Source organism: Tupaia chinensis, unplaced genomic scaffold (assembly GCF_000334495.1).
Source record: "Tupaia chinensis unplaced genomic scaffold, TupChi_1.0 Scaffold000253_1, whole genome shotgun sequence".
In the NCBI taxonomy this organism is placed as follows: domain Eukaryota; kingdom Metazoa; phylum Chordata; class Mammalia; order Scandentia; family Tupaiidae; genus Tupaia; species Tupaia belangeri.
The window spans coordinates 595,420-612,420 of record NW_006159733.1 but is presented as its reverse complement, the minus strand read 5'-3'; the positions used below and the strand labels follow the sequence as shown (position 1 = coordinate 612,420).

The 17,001-nt window shown below is 39.7% G+C and overlaps 1 protein-coding gene across 1 annotated transcript in view; it reads right to left on the bottom strand.

Annotated features, from left to right (window-relative positions):
• Nucleotides 1–17,001, bottom strand: part of DNAH6 (dynein axonemal heavy chain 6) — a 314,451-nt gene that overhangs the window by 34,141 nt on the left and 263,309 nt on the right. The window contains exons 65-67 of the mRNA XM_006149128.1: nt 11,711–11,901; nt 7,754–7,914; nt 2,734–2,822 (exon numbers count right to left, since the gene is read on the bottom strand). Coding sequence (XP_006149190.1) covers nt 2,734–2,822; nt 7,754–7,914; nt 11,711–11,901 — 441 coding nt within the window. The remainder of the gene's footprint in view (nt 1–2,733; nt 2,823–7,753; nt 7,915–11,710; nt 11,902–17,001) is intronic.

Genomic DNA, 17,001 nt, shown 5'->3' with positions numbered 1-17,001 from the left:
TCTCTCTCTCTCTCTCTCTTTTTTTTTTGGAGAGGTTTTTGCTATAGGACACGTGCACTTGCCAGAAAGACAGAGAGAGACAGAGACAGAAAGCGAGAAATCACCCACCCGGGGGATGGCCACATCACAATCCCTTCTCCATTCTCCTCTCGGGATCATGGGCACGCACGCACATGCGCCCAGCATGAGTTTAAGCCACCGGGTCCGAGACTTGAACCGCGGTCAACTACTTGGAGGTCCAGTGACATAGCCCATTATGCTAACTGTGAGTACCCTCTCTCTGTTTTTTTTTTAATTTTTGTAATTTTCTCAGTCTTCGTGGTAGATTTTTCTAGGCCAGTGATTCTATCTTCTACATCTGAGACTTGATTTTCTGTATGATCTAGTCTGTTTCTAATACTTTTGAGGGAGGTTTTGACTTCCTGTATTATATAGCCTTCATCTCTAACAGTTTCATTTGATTCTTTTTTATGGTGTGTATTTCCTTTTTGCAATCTTGTAAGAATTTCCTCACCTCCTGGAACTCATTGGCTACTTTCTCCTGCTTCTTCTGCAGTGCACTGTCTGTCTTCTTTTCCATCTCTGTTGCTTTGTCACTATGAGTATTCTAAATTCTTTATCTGACATGTCTATAAGTTTCATTGTACATTGAGGATGAAGAGGAGTTATTATTTTCCCTTGAAGGAGAGGTATTTTCTTGCTTTCTCATATTTCTTATAACCATGTGATGATTTCTGGTCATCTGATTGTTTGTGCATTTCTTCCTAATTCTTTTTGGAGAGTTTTTTTTGCTATAGGGTGCATGTACTCACAAGAAAGACAGAAAGTGAGAAATCACCCCCCAGGGGAATGGCCACGCTGCAATCCCTTCTCTTCCTTTCTCCTCTCGGGATCTTGGGTAAGCACGCACATGCGTCTGGCATGAGTTTAAGCCACCGGGTCTGGGACTCGAACCACGGTTGACTATGTGGGAGTCCAGCAACATAGCTATTAAGTTAACTGCTGGTCCCTCTTCCTAATTCTTGAAATTTAATCTGAGCATTCAGAGGAGCGCAGGATCCGCAATCTCTCTTCTGTTCCGTTTTTCACTCTTTGTGCATCAGATTCAGTGGGAATTGAGGAATATTCTGTCCCTAATTGTATTCAGATGTTTGGATACTGTTCACTTGGACCTGTCTAGCCACTTAATGCATGGAGGCAGAACAGCCAAGAAATAAGGATAAAGAAAAAAGGAAAAGAATTAGAGAAGAAGAAAGAAGAAGAAAATATAAAATGAAAAGAAGAGAAAAAGCTAGTGAAAAAACTTTATAATTTTAAAAAGCAATAAATAAGAACCGCATGGTGCAAAAACAGTATTTCACAGCTCAAGTTCAGTAGCCATCTTAGGGTGGGCCTGGTTTTGTGCCTTTCCTAAATAGGATGGGAGAAGGCACAACTTAGCACAATAAAGGAGGGACTTGAGAGCCCAGAGAATACTTTACCTTAAAAAAATTAAAAAAAATTAAAAGACATAGGGAGACACACAGAGACAGAGAGACAGAGAGAAGGATACAGAGGTAGCCCTACCCACTAGAAATGAATCTGGAGGGAGGAATCTCAACAGAAAATCTTCATTTTTAGTCAATGAAAGCAATATTTCCCAGCCCAAGTTCAGTAGCCATCTCAGGATGGGCTGGGTTTGTGCATTTCCCACTAGAAATGAATTTGGAGGGAGGAGTCTCAGCAGAACATCTTCATTTTAGTCAATAAAAGCAATATTTCACAGCTCAAGTTCAGTAGCCATCTCAGGCTCTTTTTAAAAAATGACTTTATTTAACTTTATTTATTTATTTATTTTAATTTGACCAGAGATGGAGAGAGAGAGAGAGAGAGAGAGAGAGAGAGAGAGAGAGAGAGAGAGAGAGAGAGAAGGAAAGTGAGAAAGCAAGCCACCAGATCTGGGACTTGAACCAGTCAGCCAGGTGAGAGTCCAGCCCACTTGATCACCACGCCACCTGTTGGCCCCAGATTTGCTTTATTTTTGACTCACACACACAGACAGAAGCCACTGAGATGATGTAGATGGCTCATTCCAATGGGGGTGTTTCTGGCATGCTCAAGCCTGCTTTGCATCCTGCTGTACCACAGTCCAGGGAGAATGGGCTTGGCAGGGTCCTCACACCTACAGTGGTTGAATCATCTGTATGACAACTTCAGACACTTCCATTTCGTGCCCCTTTTTCTAAGCATGGACTAGAAATCATGCTTAGGTTTTCTTCACTGGATTTTTCAGTCATCCCAAAGATGGCATTGAACCATACTTCGTCCCCTGGTGTTCCATGACATGGAGTAGGGAGGGAAGAAGCATTTCTTGTTTGTCACATGCAGAACTTCACATGAAACTTCCTGTACTGAAATCCAGTAGCCATACCAACTGTACACCCTCCTGTCTCTAAATGCTAAAACATTTTCTTAACTCTGAAAGAGATTCTGTCTCATCACTCTGTGTCCTTAGCATTTTCTTGCAGAGGCTAAGAGCTGGAAGAGTTGAATGAATGCTAGGACTCAAGCGTGCAAGGATTGGCACTGGCTTGAGAAATTGTCTCCCTGATCGTTATCACATGAAAGGACACTGACTACCTCCTCCTGACCCTGGCCACTCAGGACTCCATGTGGTTCTATGCAGGGTCTGAGCTCCCTAGAGCCACTAGGTGAATGTTCATTTCACTTGTTCCAACCAGAGGCATGTATTACCTTGACAGAATTCTGAAGAACTGTAACAGGAAATGTATTACTTGGCATGGAGCTCAAAAAGAGTCGAAAAGAGGCCTTGATATCATTATCTGTTTAAAACAATAAACAAGGAAAATCTTTAGCATATAGTGGCCTCTTTCTTTTTTATTTAAAATTATTATTTATTTTATTTATTATTATTATTTCATTTGCCATAGGGCATGTGTGCTCACCAGAGAGAGAGAGAGAGAGAGAGAGAGAGAGAGAGAAAGAGAGAGAGAGAGAGAGTAAGCTGCCAGCTTCAGGACTTGAACCGTGGTTGGCTATGTGGGAATCCAGTTTCTTAACCATCACACTACCTGCTGGCCCCTTGTAGTAGCCCTTTTCTATAAGAAATAATTATTCTTTCAAGTTCTCCCAAAGAGTCTAGAAAAGGAAAAAAACTGTTGAAAACTCTTTTTAAACTTAGTAAATCAGGCCAGATGTTGGCATGGTGGTTAAGGTGGCTGGATCTCACATGGCCAAATAAGTGGCTAGAGTCCCAAACCCAAAGATTTGAAAAACAAGCCAGGTGTGTGTGCACATGTGCCCAAAATCTCAAGAGGTGAATGAAGGAGAGGATACTGTGGTTTGGCCATTCCCCCGGGAGGATGAATTCTCACTTTCCCTCTTTTGGTGTCTCTCTGGTGAGTGCACGAGCTCCGTAACAACACAAAAACAAAAACAAACAAACGAGATAGAGATAGAGATAGAGAGAGAGATAGAGAGAGAGAGAGAGAGAGAGAGAGAGAGAGAGAATGGGAGCCAGCCTGTGGTGTGGTGGGTGAGGCAAATGGATCCCACATGGCTGGCTACATGTTCAAGTCCCAGACCTGGTGGCTTGAGAAACACACTGGGCATGTGTGCATGGGTGTCCTAAATACCAAAAGGAGGGAGAAATGGAGGAGAAGGAATTGCAGTGTAACCATTCTTTATGGGAGTTGCTTTTTCACTTCCATCCACCACAGTGAGTATACATGCTCTCTGACAAAATGAAAGAAAGAAAGGAAAAAAAAGGTGATAATTACTGCCAGAACATTTATGTTCAGTTTTTTTTCTTTAAACCATTGAATTTAAGGCAACTACATGAAAATGGCCAGAAAGCCCTATGGAGAAGAGATCTCTCCTGTCAGCACAGAAATTGCAAAGAGAGTAGGGGGAGCAGGATATGGAGAGACTCCCACACACAGCATAAATAAGTTGTCAATACTCTTATTTTTCTGAGCTGTGGACAGAGAACTTCAGAAAGAACAAGGCCCCGTTTAATCTCGGAAGGCCAAAGTGAAGTTGAGAAAACCATTCTTCCCATCACAGGAAGACACAGGCATCACACAAGGATGGCTTCCTTGGCATTGGTTTTAAGTACATATGCTGCTTCTTACACGGGCCGCTCTGGCTTCCTCTCTAGTGTCTTTGCACTGGCCGTCCCCTCTGCCTGGAATGCTCTTCCCTCAGATTTCCTCACTTTCTTCATGTCTTGGTCAAATGTCACTGCTATAGTTAAACGACATCTCTACCTTCCCCACCCCATTCAGGTATTAAAATCTGGTGAGTCTCTGTGATGGGATTTAAGAGAGTGAAAATTTAATATGATTATGGGATTAGGAGGCATGGCCTTTGAGAGGTAATTAGGATGAAGGTCACCAAGGTGAAGCCCTCACAGTTGACTCTTAGTGGGTTTGTAAGAAAAGAGAATGAAAGACATGCTTGGACACAGGAACACATGCAGATGACCAAGCTCCTACCATGTGTTGCCTTGAGCTGCCTTAGGACTCTGCCCACAGTGTGACCTTCTCAGACATGGTCCCTTGACCCTGGACCTCCACAATCAAGAGTTCAACAAACCTTTATTCTTTATAAATCATCCACACTCAGATATTTCTTTTACTAGCCTCTCAATGGACTCAAAGACATCTATCCAGACCACACCATTTAAATTTCTGTCCTCCTTCCTCCCTAGCCCAACCCACCCCAATCTTTCTGATCCTTACATTAGTCTCCTTTTGATTTTTTTCCCAAAGCACTACCACATTCTATCATATTGTATAAGGTACGTATTTATCATGTGGGTCATTCATTGTCCCTCTTACCTCCTTCACTAGAATGCAAACTCTGTGAGGGCCGATATTTATAATTCCTTTATTCTCGGACAATGGAATGATGCATGGCACACAGTAGGTTCTGAAGTACTTACTGAATAAATGACTTCAGATGGAAACCGAATTTATGCTTTTTGATTTGGTCATCTAAATTCATGAGACATATTAAATAGCCTAAATTAAAAGGTAGTTCTAATACGATTCTAAAGGAGCACTAGAGTTCTTTGCATGTTGAAAACTGTTCTACATAAAAGTCAAACAGCAACCAAAGTCTTGGAAGTGATGATTTCACTACACACCCCCGCCCACTAAAAAAAAAAAAGAAGCCAGGTTTTTTTTTTTTTTTTTTTTTTTTTATTTTGGAGAGGTTTTCGCTATAGGGCGTGTGCGTTCGCCAGACAGACAGAGAGAGACATAGAGACAGAAAGTGAGAAATCACCCCCCAGAGGGGATGGTCACACCGCAATCCCTTCTCCTCCATTCTCCTCTCGGGATCTTGGGCACGCACGCACACGCGCCCGGCATGAGTTTTAAGCCACCGGGTCCGGGACGTGAACTGCGGTCAACTATGTGGGAGTCCAGCGACATAGCCATTACGTTAACTGCTGGTTCCCAAAAGAAGCCAGGTTTGAGGAAGCTTTTTATTTCCTTCCACGTTTTCCCTTTTAGAATAGCAAAAACTAAGCATCTTAACTTTTATAGATATCATAGAATTTTAGAGCTGAGAGTGAAGCATAGACATCATCTTAGTATAGGAATTTTGGTGATGCTATAATGTCGTTTTATAGCCAGGGAAACTAAGGCCCAGAGAAATGGTGATAATGAACAGTCAGAAAGTGACAGGGCAGAACTCTGTAGGCATCTTAGAACTCTAAGTCCAGAGATTTGGCTTTCCTTTTTTTTTTTTTTTTTCCCTTTATTTTCTTTTGTCTTTTAGTTTACTACCTGAATTTATGTATTTTATTTTTGTATAGGTTCAAGTTAAATATCAGAACTCTACAGCTTAGATTATAAATGATTGTAGTGAGGGCCAGAAAAAGAGTTTTCTACCCACTTAAGCCTTGGTGAGCTGAAAGCTCTTAAAATCTACAAGCGACTTCAGCCAGCTTCCTCAGTCCACCCAGCCTCCTCGAGGAACCGTCAAGTGCTCCTGTTCTGGTTGCCGTGAAATTGAAGGGTACTTCCATATTCTGGAGGCTCGTGTACCAGGAGTGCAGCCAACTGCTTTTTAGATGCCTTTCCTAGCAAGTTTTTCTTCATCATGCTTTCTTGTAATTTTTTTTTTTCAGTTATTTAAATAAAAATATTCCACAGGCCCAGCAGGAAGCAGGTCATCCTGTGTTTGTGCTGCTGAAAAGTGGAGAAGAGTGAAAATTCTGGACAGTGGCTAGAGATAACTCCTTATTCCTGTTGGAAGCAACCTGCAGAGGCAAGGGCAGGGGAACCAGGAAGTAAGGGACCTTTGGAGGAAAGCTGCTAAGTAAGGCCCTGGCTGTGGCTCCCTAACCACTGCAGGGTGGTGGTTACTCTGTAACAGAGCAGTCCTTCACATCAACCTCTCACCTTCCCAGAAAGCTTTCTGTAGTCAGAGCACAAAGGAAGACCCCAGAGAAAAGACTCTGGATATCCTAGGCTGGAGGTTCCTCCCCTTGGCTTCCTGGCTTCCTGGCAGACTCACTCAGTATGTTACCAATGTAACAGTTCCTAAGGTTTGGATTATCACTTAACATTTAAAAATGAGTTGATTCTTTCTTTCTTTTTTTTTTTTTTTTTGAGGGGTTTTTGCTATGGGTGGTGTGCGTTTGCCAGAAAGAGAGAAACAGAGACAGAAAGCAATAAATCACCCCCAGGGGAATGGCCATGCTGCAGTCCCTTCTCCATTCTCTCGGGATCTTGGGCACACATGCACATGCGCTCGGTGTGAGTTTAAGCCAACAGGTCTGGGACTCAAATTGTGGTCGACTACATGGGAGTCCAATGACATAGCGATTACTCCAACTGCTGGTCCCCAGAATGAGTAGATCCTAACTCCACTTCTTTCTTTGTAGCCCATTATACTTCCTCTCTCCCCCATTCGTTCCCCAGAGTGTGTGCACCTGCATAAGAGAGAGAGACAATGTGTGAGAGAGAGAGACATGTGAGAGAGAGAAAGAACGAGAGAGACCGACCTCCCCTTCCACAGGGCTTGGTCATTGCCATGATTCCCTTTCTGTGGTCCTCTAGCCTGCCAGGATCCTGGGCATGTACACATGTGCCTACTTGTTTTCCAGGCAGACAAGGCAGGGATTGGAGCCACGGAACATGACTTCCAGCTTTGCAGCGTGGTACACTACCAACTGTGCCCCAGCAGTGGGGCCCCATTATATTCCCTTGAGTGGGAAAGAAAGTGGTGAGTATAGCTAGAACAAGCAACTGTGAGCAATGCTGGGCACATCCATGGGGTGCGTGTGGCTCTGAAGTACATGTGAAGGTCAGTTATCATGTGGCTTACAGAGGATAAACAGTGGTACAACACCACTGAGGGAACAGGAGGTAATCTGAACTCTGTTCTTTTACCTCTCTCATAAAAGAGAAAGATTTAATTTCCTTTCTTTGTGCTAAGTCTAGTTATCCATTTCTTTTTATTGTGCTTATACATAATGTGTTTTGAATGCAAATAGTCTTCCGTAGATGTCAGTATGAAACAGATATGATTCAGTGAATCTTACTCTAAGCTGGGAGTCTAAAGACCTTTTCTCAAACCGGATTGTGTAACTGAACTAAATCGACCTAGGTCACAAAATTTTCCTTTTTAATGTGGGGAAATACAAGGTGTGCAATGAAGAACTACTGCAAGGATGGATTCAACAAGAGAAGCCTCCATAAAATGGTATTGTTATGCAAATATCATGCATTCAACATACTTGGATCTGTGAAGGTTTTAATGAGTTCTTCCATTGCCAACATCCAAGAAACAGCAAGGTGGCAGTTTTGTAAAAATACCCAGTTTCCTGATTTCATCGCATCCTTGATCATTTTTTCAGCAATGGGTCCTTGTCCTTGTCCCAGAGAAATCGACTGTACTCTGAATTGAATGACAAAGTACTGCTTTAGGCTATTTTGAAGCAATATGAATATTGAGAGATGTAAATATATTAAACTCTTGCTTAGAATTTATATACATTCTAAATCTTCATTCTGATAGGTATGAATATTTTTTTATTTTCTTTTTTTAAAAAACAATTTTATTATGACACAGAGAAAAGTGCAAAAAATAATATACAGCTCTATAAACTATCACAAACGAACACCTGAAGAGAACTTGGCTGAGCCTCCTGACAGTACCCCTCTGCTCCTCTCCATCCAAACAATTTCCCCCTTTGTTCTTTCCATTACCCTTACTTCTAACAACACTATGGGTCAACCTTATAAACTTAAAAAATATTGAAGTCTACTTCAATGTACAGAAAAGCGCATAATCATTAATCATGCGTGGCTTAATGAATTCTCCTGAAGTGAATGTGCACAGATACTACTATTCAGATAAAAAAATTGGTAAAAAATCGTAAAAAAGAAAACATTATCAACACTCTTCCAATCAGTATCCCTCCTTATCCCTGAAGACAGTAACAATGTTGAATTCTAACACCATAGACTAATTTAGATTGTTTTAAAATTTTATATAACTGGAATATTCTTTTTTTTCTTTTCTTTTCTTTATTTTTAAATTGAATAAGACTGAGAATGGGGATTCCATGTGCTGGAGAACTAGTGGTAAGTTCCAGTGGTTGTTAAACATGTAGGTCTTTAAGCAAGGAGTGGCTGAATCTATTCCACTGGGTGGTTATATTAATACTATAATTTATTCATCCATTCTACTTTTGATGGAAATTGGTGTTATTTATAGTTCTTGGCTATTAGGTATGATGCTGTAATAAACATTTTTGCCCATGTCTCTTGGTATGTGTGCACTCAATTTTGTTGTGTACATTCCTAGAACTGAAACTATTTTGACAGAGTATGTACACATTCAACTTTTGAATACTATCAAGGTGCTTTCCAAGATGATGTTGTTATTGTATAATTCCACTGGAAGTAGAAAATAAAAATTCCTGTTTTTACATATCTTGGCTAACATGTGGTAGATATATATGGTAGCTCATCGAAGTGTTAAATTGTTTTATTTTTTATTGGTCATTTGGCTTTTCCCTTTTGTGTCTTTTGACACCCACCACCCCATTTTTCTATTAGATCATCTGACTTTTTCTTATTGATTCCTAAGAGTTCTTTAGGTTGGACACAAATCCTTTATTAGTTATATTTACTATACGTATTTTCTTTTTTTTTTTTTTGAGAGGTTTTTGTTATAGGGCGTGTATGCTCGTCAGACAGACAGAGAGAGACAGAGAGACAGAAAGCGAGAAATCACCCCCCAGGAGGGATGGCCATGCCACAATCCCGTCTCCTCTGTTCTCTTCTTGGGATCTTGGGCACGCATGCACACGCGCCCAACACCCCCAACAGAGTCCCCACACTGTGATCTGCCCCTATTTGGCTCTGATAATGGGCATGCACATGTGCCTGATGTATTTGAAGAAGTCCTGAGACATGAACCTAGGACCCTTCCCATATGGGTACTCCTGTACCACTACCTGGCTGCATCACTTGCCTTTTTTTTTTTTTTTACTAATTTTTAAAATATGACCTTTTATGAACAGAAATTCTAAATTTTAAGGTACTTTAGTCCAATTATCAGTATTTTTTTATGACCACCTTTTCATTTTATTTAAGAACTCTTTCCATATCCAGAATAATATTATATTACATTCTATTTATTGTTTTGCTTTCCATGTTTGGATCTACAATCCCTTAGAGTTAATTTATATTATATGTATGGTGTAAGGTAAAGTTCAGGATTTATTTTTTGCCTATTACTGTCCAAAAGGACCATTTATTGAAAATACTAATTTTCCCCCATGGCTCTGAGGTGCCACCTCTGTTGAAAATAAAAGAATCTGTTATTGGATTCTCTATCCTCTTTTATTCATTTACTTATCTAGCCTTGCACCAGTATCACAATGTCTAAATGACCAAAACACCAAATAGTGGAGGTGGCAGGTGTCATGGTGGTTAGAGTGCTGGACTCCCACCTGGCTGACTGCAGAGTCCCAAACCTGGTGGCTTGCTTTCTCACTTTCCCTCTAGCTCTCTCTGGTCAAATTGAAAAAAACAAAACAAAAACAAAACAAAACAAAACACACCAAAGAGTATCTTGATTGGGTTGCATTGAATACATAGATTAACTTGAGGAAGATTACTATTTTTGCAGTTAAGTCTTCTACTTAATGAATGACATATCCATCAATTTATTTAGGTCTTTTTGATTTAAATAATATTATATACTTTTCTGTGGAGAAATCTTGCATACCTTTTATTATATTTGTCTCCACGTAATTTGATTTTTTTTTTTTGGTAGAGGTTTTTGCTATAGGGTGCTTGTACTCACCAGAAAGAGAGAGAGACAGAGAGACAGAAAGTGAGAAATCACCCCCTCCCAGGGGGGATGGTCACGCCACAATCCCTTCTCCTCCATTCTCCTCTTGGGATCTTGGGCACGCACGCACACATGCCCAGCGTGAGTTTAAGCCACGGGGTCTCCAACTGCAGTCAACTGCATGGGAGTCCAGCAACATAGCCGTTATGCTATCTACTGTTCCCCTACATATATATTATTTTAAAAACTAGTCATGGATTTGTATTAGATATACAACTAGCATTATTCAAGGAATATAAAGTATATTTTTATAATCTAAATAAAATGAAGTAAACATATTGACATATCACAGTCAAATTCATATCAATTCAGTGATGGGACAGATTGCGGAGTCTAGTGACATAGCCATTACACTAACTGCTGGTCCCCAGGTAATGTGACTTTTTATGCTTTTTAAAGAAAGCTAATTTTCTCTTTGTTGCTGATATGCATTAATATATTTTAAAGTCCAGTAACTTAACTAAATCCACTAAAAATGATTGCATCATTTTCTCTTGTGTTTGATTTAATCTTGTGCTTTTTATTCATCATGGTCCTTCTGGTGGGACAAGATGTGGAGATGGAAGATCTCTAAAAGCCTGAGTAATACAGACCATGAACTCCAAATGAAAAAATGTAATTCATCATCTCCCTGTAATTTCCAGTCCAGGGGCTAGATTAGAGCAGCCAGTTCATGAGGGAGCCGATCAGAGCTAGAGGCCACGTTGTCGACTTGAGACCCCTGGCCTCCCCTGCTACTCTGTGGTCTTAGATACTTTCCTTCCCACTGGACGCCATCTTGGGGAGGACTGGAGGAAGGAGTATGAATCAGGAAGACTGAACATTTGTGAAAAAGAAACCAAGTCACCTTATCCTAGAGAAGACATTTAAATAAAAAGAAAATGTAATACAATAATGGGCAAGTTTAAACTCCTATCCTCTCCCTGTTACTCATCAAAGAGGAAGCTCTTGGGAAAGGTGAGATTAACGGAACATGAAGAGCTGTGCTTTTCGACACATTTGAGTGTAGGGAGTAAACTTTAGTCCCTTTATGACTATATTAAAATCATATGTTTAAAAACAAACGAGTTTTACTTACTATACTACTAGGTTATTATACTTTAACATTTTAAGCAATTTCTCTTTAGTACAAATGAAATTTACATCTGCTTTTATGATTTTTGAACCCATTTTAACAACATACATAGCTAAACATTAATATTTCATAATTCATTTGATAAGATATTTCTGAATTTAAGAATTCATACTCCACACATGGAAAAACAAAGGGAAACTTTGACCAAGAGATGTTACTACAGATTATTCAAATTGTGCAATGTGACCTTACCGTTCTGAATACCCACTTTCCCGGGCGAACCTCTGAAATGCACCCATGGGATCTGAGCCTGTGCTTAAGATGAATATCAGGGGAGTGTAGCATGACATATCTTGATACAGAGTAGCTAGGTCCACAGGTGGCGTCTCTATAAACTGTTTTCCAAGATTATCTATCACAAAGTCTGTAAGAGCAAAAACCACCTGAAAGTTGAAAAAAAAAAAAAACACATTTAAAAAATAGTATGTTGGGGCCAGCTGCTGGTGTGGTGGTTAAGGCAGCTGGATCCCATATGGTCGACTATGAGGTTGAATCCTGGACCTGGCAGCTTGAAAAACACGCTGGATACATGTGCGTATGCACTTGGAATCCCAAGAAGGGAATGGAGGAGAAGGGACTGTGGTGTGGCCATCTCTCTGGGAGTGATTACTCACTTGAGTACCTCTCTCTCTCTCTCTCTCTGTCCTTCTCCAGTTGAGCACACATGCCCTGTAGTAAAACGAAAACAAACAGAAAAAAAAAAAAACAAAAAAACTAAACCAAACCAAAACAAAACAAACCCCCCCAAAAACCCAGGGTGTTGGATAAGGATCTTTCATTTTGTCCTAATTTTTCTTCTTCAGCTCCTTGGGAGGTGGTGCCCTGTACTGCTGTACTTCTGCATGCATTCTCTCTTGACTGGGTATACTTCTTCCTTTAGACACGATCTGGTGGCTTTGGACCAACGATCTTCTGAGTCATGATTCTTATGCCTTCACTGAGCAAGATGAACCACTAGATAAGAGGAAAGCTCTTCATTCCGTCTATCTGCAAACTTCTGTCTCCCTACTCTTGCCTCCTTTTCTCTTGTACCTTTCACATTGCTGTGGACTTAACTTTCAGTCCCTCTACTGTCTTTTTCTGCATTATTAGTCATTTCTTGCTCCTTGATCTTCTAACCATTATACAATTTGGCTTTATTACATTTCATTCTAAAAACTAAAACCAAAACCAACCTTTCCTTGATTACAGTTACCCTTCTGGCTACTACATCCTTTCTTTGCTCCCATTCATAAGCCACTTTTCAGAAAACTGACTTCCCTTCTTTGTCTCTCATGTCATTCATCAGTCTCAGCTTGATGACCAGATGCGTGCTTGGCCACTTCCTACACAAATGTGTTTCCTTCTTGGATCCTGCCCTATACCCTGCCTATCCCATTACTCCTTTTTGCCCTCCCTATCCCTTATGGGGTCTTTGGCATAGGGAAAAAGTGTCACCCTTTCAGGGAACTTAAATGTGCTAGAAATCTGCCATGATTAATACACAGCTCATAATATCTACAATGCATGGTAGTGCACATGCTATACGTCTGTAAGCAGTAGTTTTGCTTTGATCTGAGCCCTTTATCAGCTGTTGACATCGCCCTGCCCAAATAAAGCCTGTCATGTTTATTTTTTTAAATGCTGTTGGGAGGAGGTGGCATCCCAACCTGGCCCAGGGTCATGACCTTGGATCACATACTTCTATGGCAAACATGGGAAAAAGGGGATCACATACTTGCCCCCTTAAGTGAGGATGTATTGTGGTGCTAAGTATAAAGGTAGAATTGTCCAAAACATTCCTTCAGTAGGGCCAATGGCATATGAAGCTTAGTTCTGGATGTATCATGGTGTGACTAAGTATAATGCACATAACCTTTCCAGCATCAGTTTGTTTATTATTATTATTTTTTAGTTTGCCAGAGAGTACACATGAGAGAGAGAGAGAGAGAGAGAGAGAGAGAGAGAGAGAGAGATTACCTCTAGTGGGATGTAATCATACCATACCCCCTTCTCCTCCATTTCTCCCTCCTTTTGGGATTTTGCATGCACATATGCCTGGTGTGTTTTTCAGGCCATAAGTGGCCATGTGGGATCTGGCTCTTTTAACCACTAGTCTATAGGGCCAGCCTGACAAAGACTCTTAAAAAAAAACATATTGTCACATTGCCATAATCACATCTAAAAAATTAACAATACTTCCTCAATACCATCAAATACTAGTCAGTTTTGCTTCTCCCTTGTTATATTTTAGATGAGGGTGTATGAAAGTGTGCACGTTTGTTTAAATCAGGATCTAAATAAAGCTTATACATAGAGATTGGCTAATTTGTTTCTTAAGTCGTCTCTAATATATAAACTTCATCTTACATCTTCTTTTTCTCTTTGAAAAATAAACAGAATATATTGTTGAAGAAACCAGGTTGTATATCTTGCAAAATGTTTAGTAGTCTAGTTTCAATGTCTTAATGTGTAAAACTTCTTTTTCTTTGAGACTCATACCATCTAGTCACTCTCATTTTTTCTTGTCTTTCCTTTTTTTAAATGTTCAACCTTTGAACATCTTTATAGTATACAAAATTGATTTTCCCAGCATGAATACACTGTATATTAGTCCAGTCAAAGATATTAGCATGTACATTATCTTCAGCAGATAATTTTTCATTTTTGTGTCTGTTAAATGTTTTGTGCTTCTTCCCTTGATTCCCTCTCAAGGTCCCCACTCCCATCATACTCTGTCCTCCCATACTGTTTCTAGTATCCTCAGCTGTTCTCCCTGCTTTTATACCTTCCAATCTTTTAGTTTCTGTCATAGAGTGCAGACATGTAGTATATATTAAGCAGGGACATACAATGCTTCTCTTCCATAGTCACTGTCTCATTTTTGTCTCCACCCAAAATCAGAGCTACTGTCCACATTCACTGAAGACTTTCTACCTGGCTTGTAACTTTCCTTTCTATTACATATCTATTTCATTGAACAAAATATCACTGAGTGTCAGACACTGTCCTGCCACTATCTGAAGTGACATGACTCAGATTCAGCTTCTAGCAGTTCTTCACAGTTCTCTGATCCCCAACTCCAGTGTACATCATTTCCTCTCTTTCATAGTCACCCACATCCATGGCCAACCTCAGCATAATGTCATCACTAGACATTGTAAGGTCAATTTGGATCACGACCTCTCCCCACCTTCCAGGCGTGCTACACTCCTAATTCAACTACATCTGTTTCTAAAGAATTTCAGCGATCTGCTCATCTCCGCAAAGGCTCTAGGTGCACCCCAGTCTCTCAGGCACCCAGCATGCACCCTGTCCGCAGCCAAGATGCCCAAGAGGAAGGTCAGCTCAGCCGAGGGGGTGGCCAAGGAAGAGCCCAAGAGGAGATTGGTGAGGTTGTCGGCTAAACCTCCTGCAAAAGTGGAGACAAAGCCAAAAAAGGTGGCAGGGAAGGATAAATATTCAGACAAAAGAGTGCAAACAAAAGGGAAAAGGGGAGCGATGGAGAAACAGGCTGAAGTGGTCAACCGAGACACTAAAGAAGATTTACCTGCAGAAAATGGAGAAACTAAAAATGAGGAGAGTCCACCCTCTTACGAAGCAGGTGAGAAAGAAGTCTAGTAATATCATATACCATGTCTTATCAATTGTCCCTGTCTTCCTTCTTGTACAATCCAGAGGAATATTTTTATCAACTATTTTGTAAATGCAAGTTTTTTAGTAGCTCTAGAAACATTTTTAAGAAGGAGAGAATCCCACCTCATCCCATTTTTTAAGTGCAAGTGCTTTTTTTAAAGAGGCGAAATCATTTACTGGTTGTTTATTTTTCAGTACAACCAGAAAATAGTGGGATATTGACTTATAGGAGGCTTTGACTCTCTCTCGCATGTCAGCTTAACATTCCATAGGTGGGTGTGGGTGGGTAGTTTTTATATCCTAACTACAAAGTATACTAAATGGCAGTTTGGAATCACAGTGCATTTAATGTCTTGAATATTTTAAATTACTTCTATTGTGTTTTTTAGTAGTATTGTTTACTAAGGAAAACCACTCTTTGATTGTTGCTCTCCCTGTCAGAATTGTGTGCACTCCATAACATCTTTGGTCTTGGTAGTCCAGTTTTCCTAATAATTTTGTTAATGTGCTGCGAAAGATTGGAAATTTGAAGTATGTAGTGTGTATGATACTAAATTGTGATTTGGTGGGACTTACCTAACAGCTCTCAACATTTGAAAACAGTCGCTCCTGATATCCTCTTAAGGAAAATTTGTCTACAAATTTTAAGCTGGAATGTCACTGGAATGACTTAGAAAGAATCACTATACTTGGCTTTTTAAATTTTTGGTATGTATGTAAAGAATTGGGTACAAACTGAAATGTCTGTACTGATATTTGACACAACTAATAAATCTCAATTACAAAAAAAAAAAAAAAAGGATTTCATCTACGGGTTCTTGTCCTTCCTGTCGGTAAGCCCTTTTTTAAATCTCTTCTTCTCAGTACTATTCTTACTAGCACTCTCACTGGCCTTGCATCCTCAATTGCAATCATCTATATCCCAGGAAAGCTTACAACTTATTTCCCATGTTCCTACAGAGATAACAGAAAATCCTACAACATAGCACCAGTAGTTCCCAACTACCCTGCTTTTATTATTATTTTTTTCAATTTTAAGTTAGTTCTCTTGCCTTATTGTTTATAGAAACAAACACTATTCTTCTTCAGTGCCTCCTGAAACTCACTACTTGGATTCTTAGCAGATAATATTCCTTTATCATCGATTAAGTTGGGGGATTATATTTGCATATATAAAAAGCAGAACATCTGCAATGCTTCCTTCATTTTGTTGATAACTTTTGTTGTACTGAAATTCTGCCCCTCTTTGGTGTCCATGACACTTCTTTCTCCTAGTGTTCTTTTTTTTTTTTTTTTGAGCATATATAGAAAATTTTATTTTATAAAAACAGTATATTGGGGTATTTTATATATAATTTAGCAATCTAGTTAATGTTGACAAGTGTCAGTGTTTTAAGTCACTCATTACATATCAAAAAGAACCCAAAAGACATGAAGCAGATATTTTACCCCTGAAAGACAAATGTCTGATTTTTTTTTTTCTTGTATGTTTTGAAGATATTCCATTTGTAAATTCAAGTTTGGTTGGCCCTTTTTAGTCTTTTTGCTCAATATTTTAAATACTTCCATTTTCTTTTTTTTTGTAGAGCTTTTGAGCTTCTTCTCTCTCTTGTTTTCTTCTCTCAAATTCTTGTTTCTTGGCAGCACACTTAGCTCGTACCTGTTCATATTCTTCTTGTGCTTTCTGATTTGAAGTTTTCTTTTTATTTTTCTTTGGAATTGTAATGGAATTTACTGGTTGGCTACACTGTTCTTCTGGCTGAGGCTGGTGAGTACTACACTGATCTTTAGACCAAGCCTGGGCAGTGCTACATTGTTCTTCAGGCAAATGTTGATCAACTTCTTCTAACAAAGGCTTGTCAATTTTT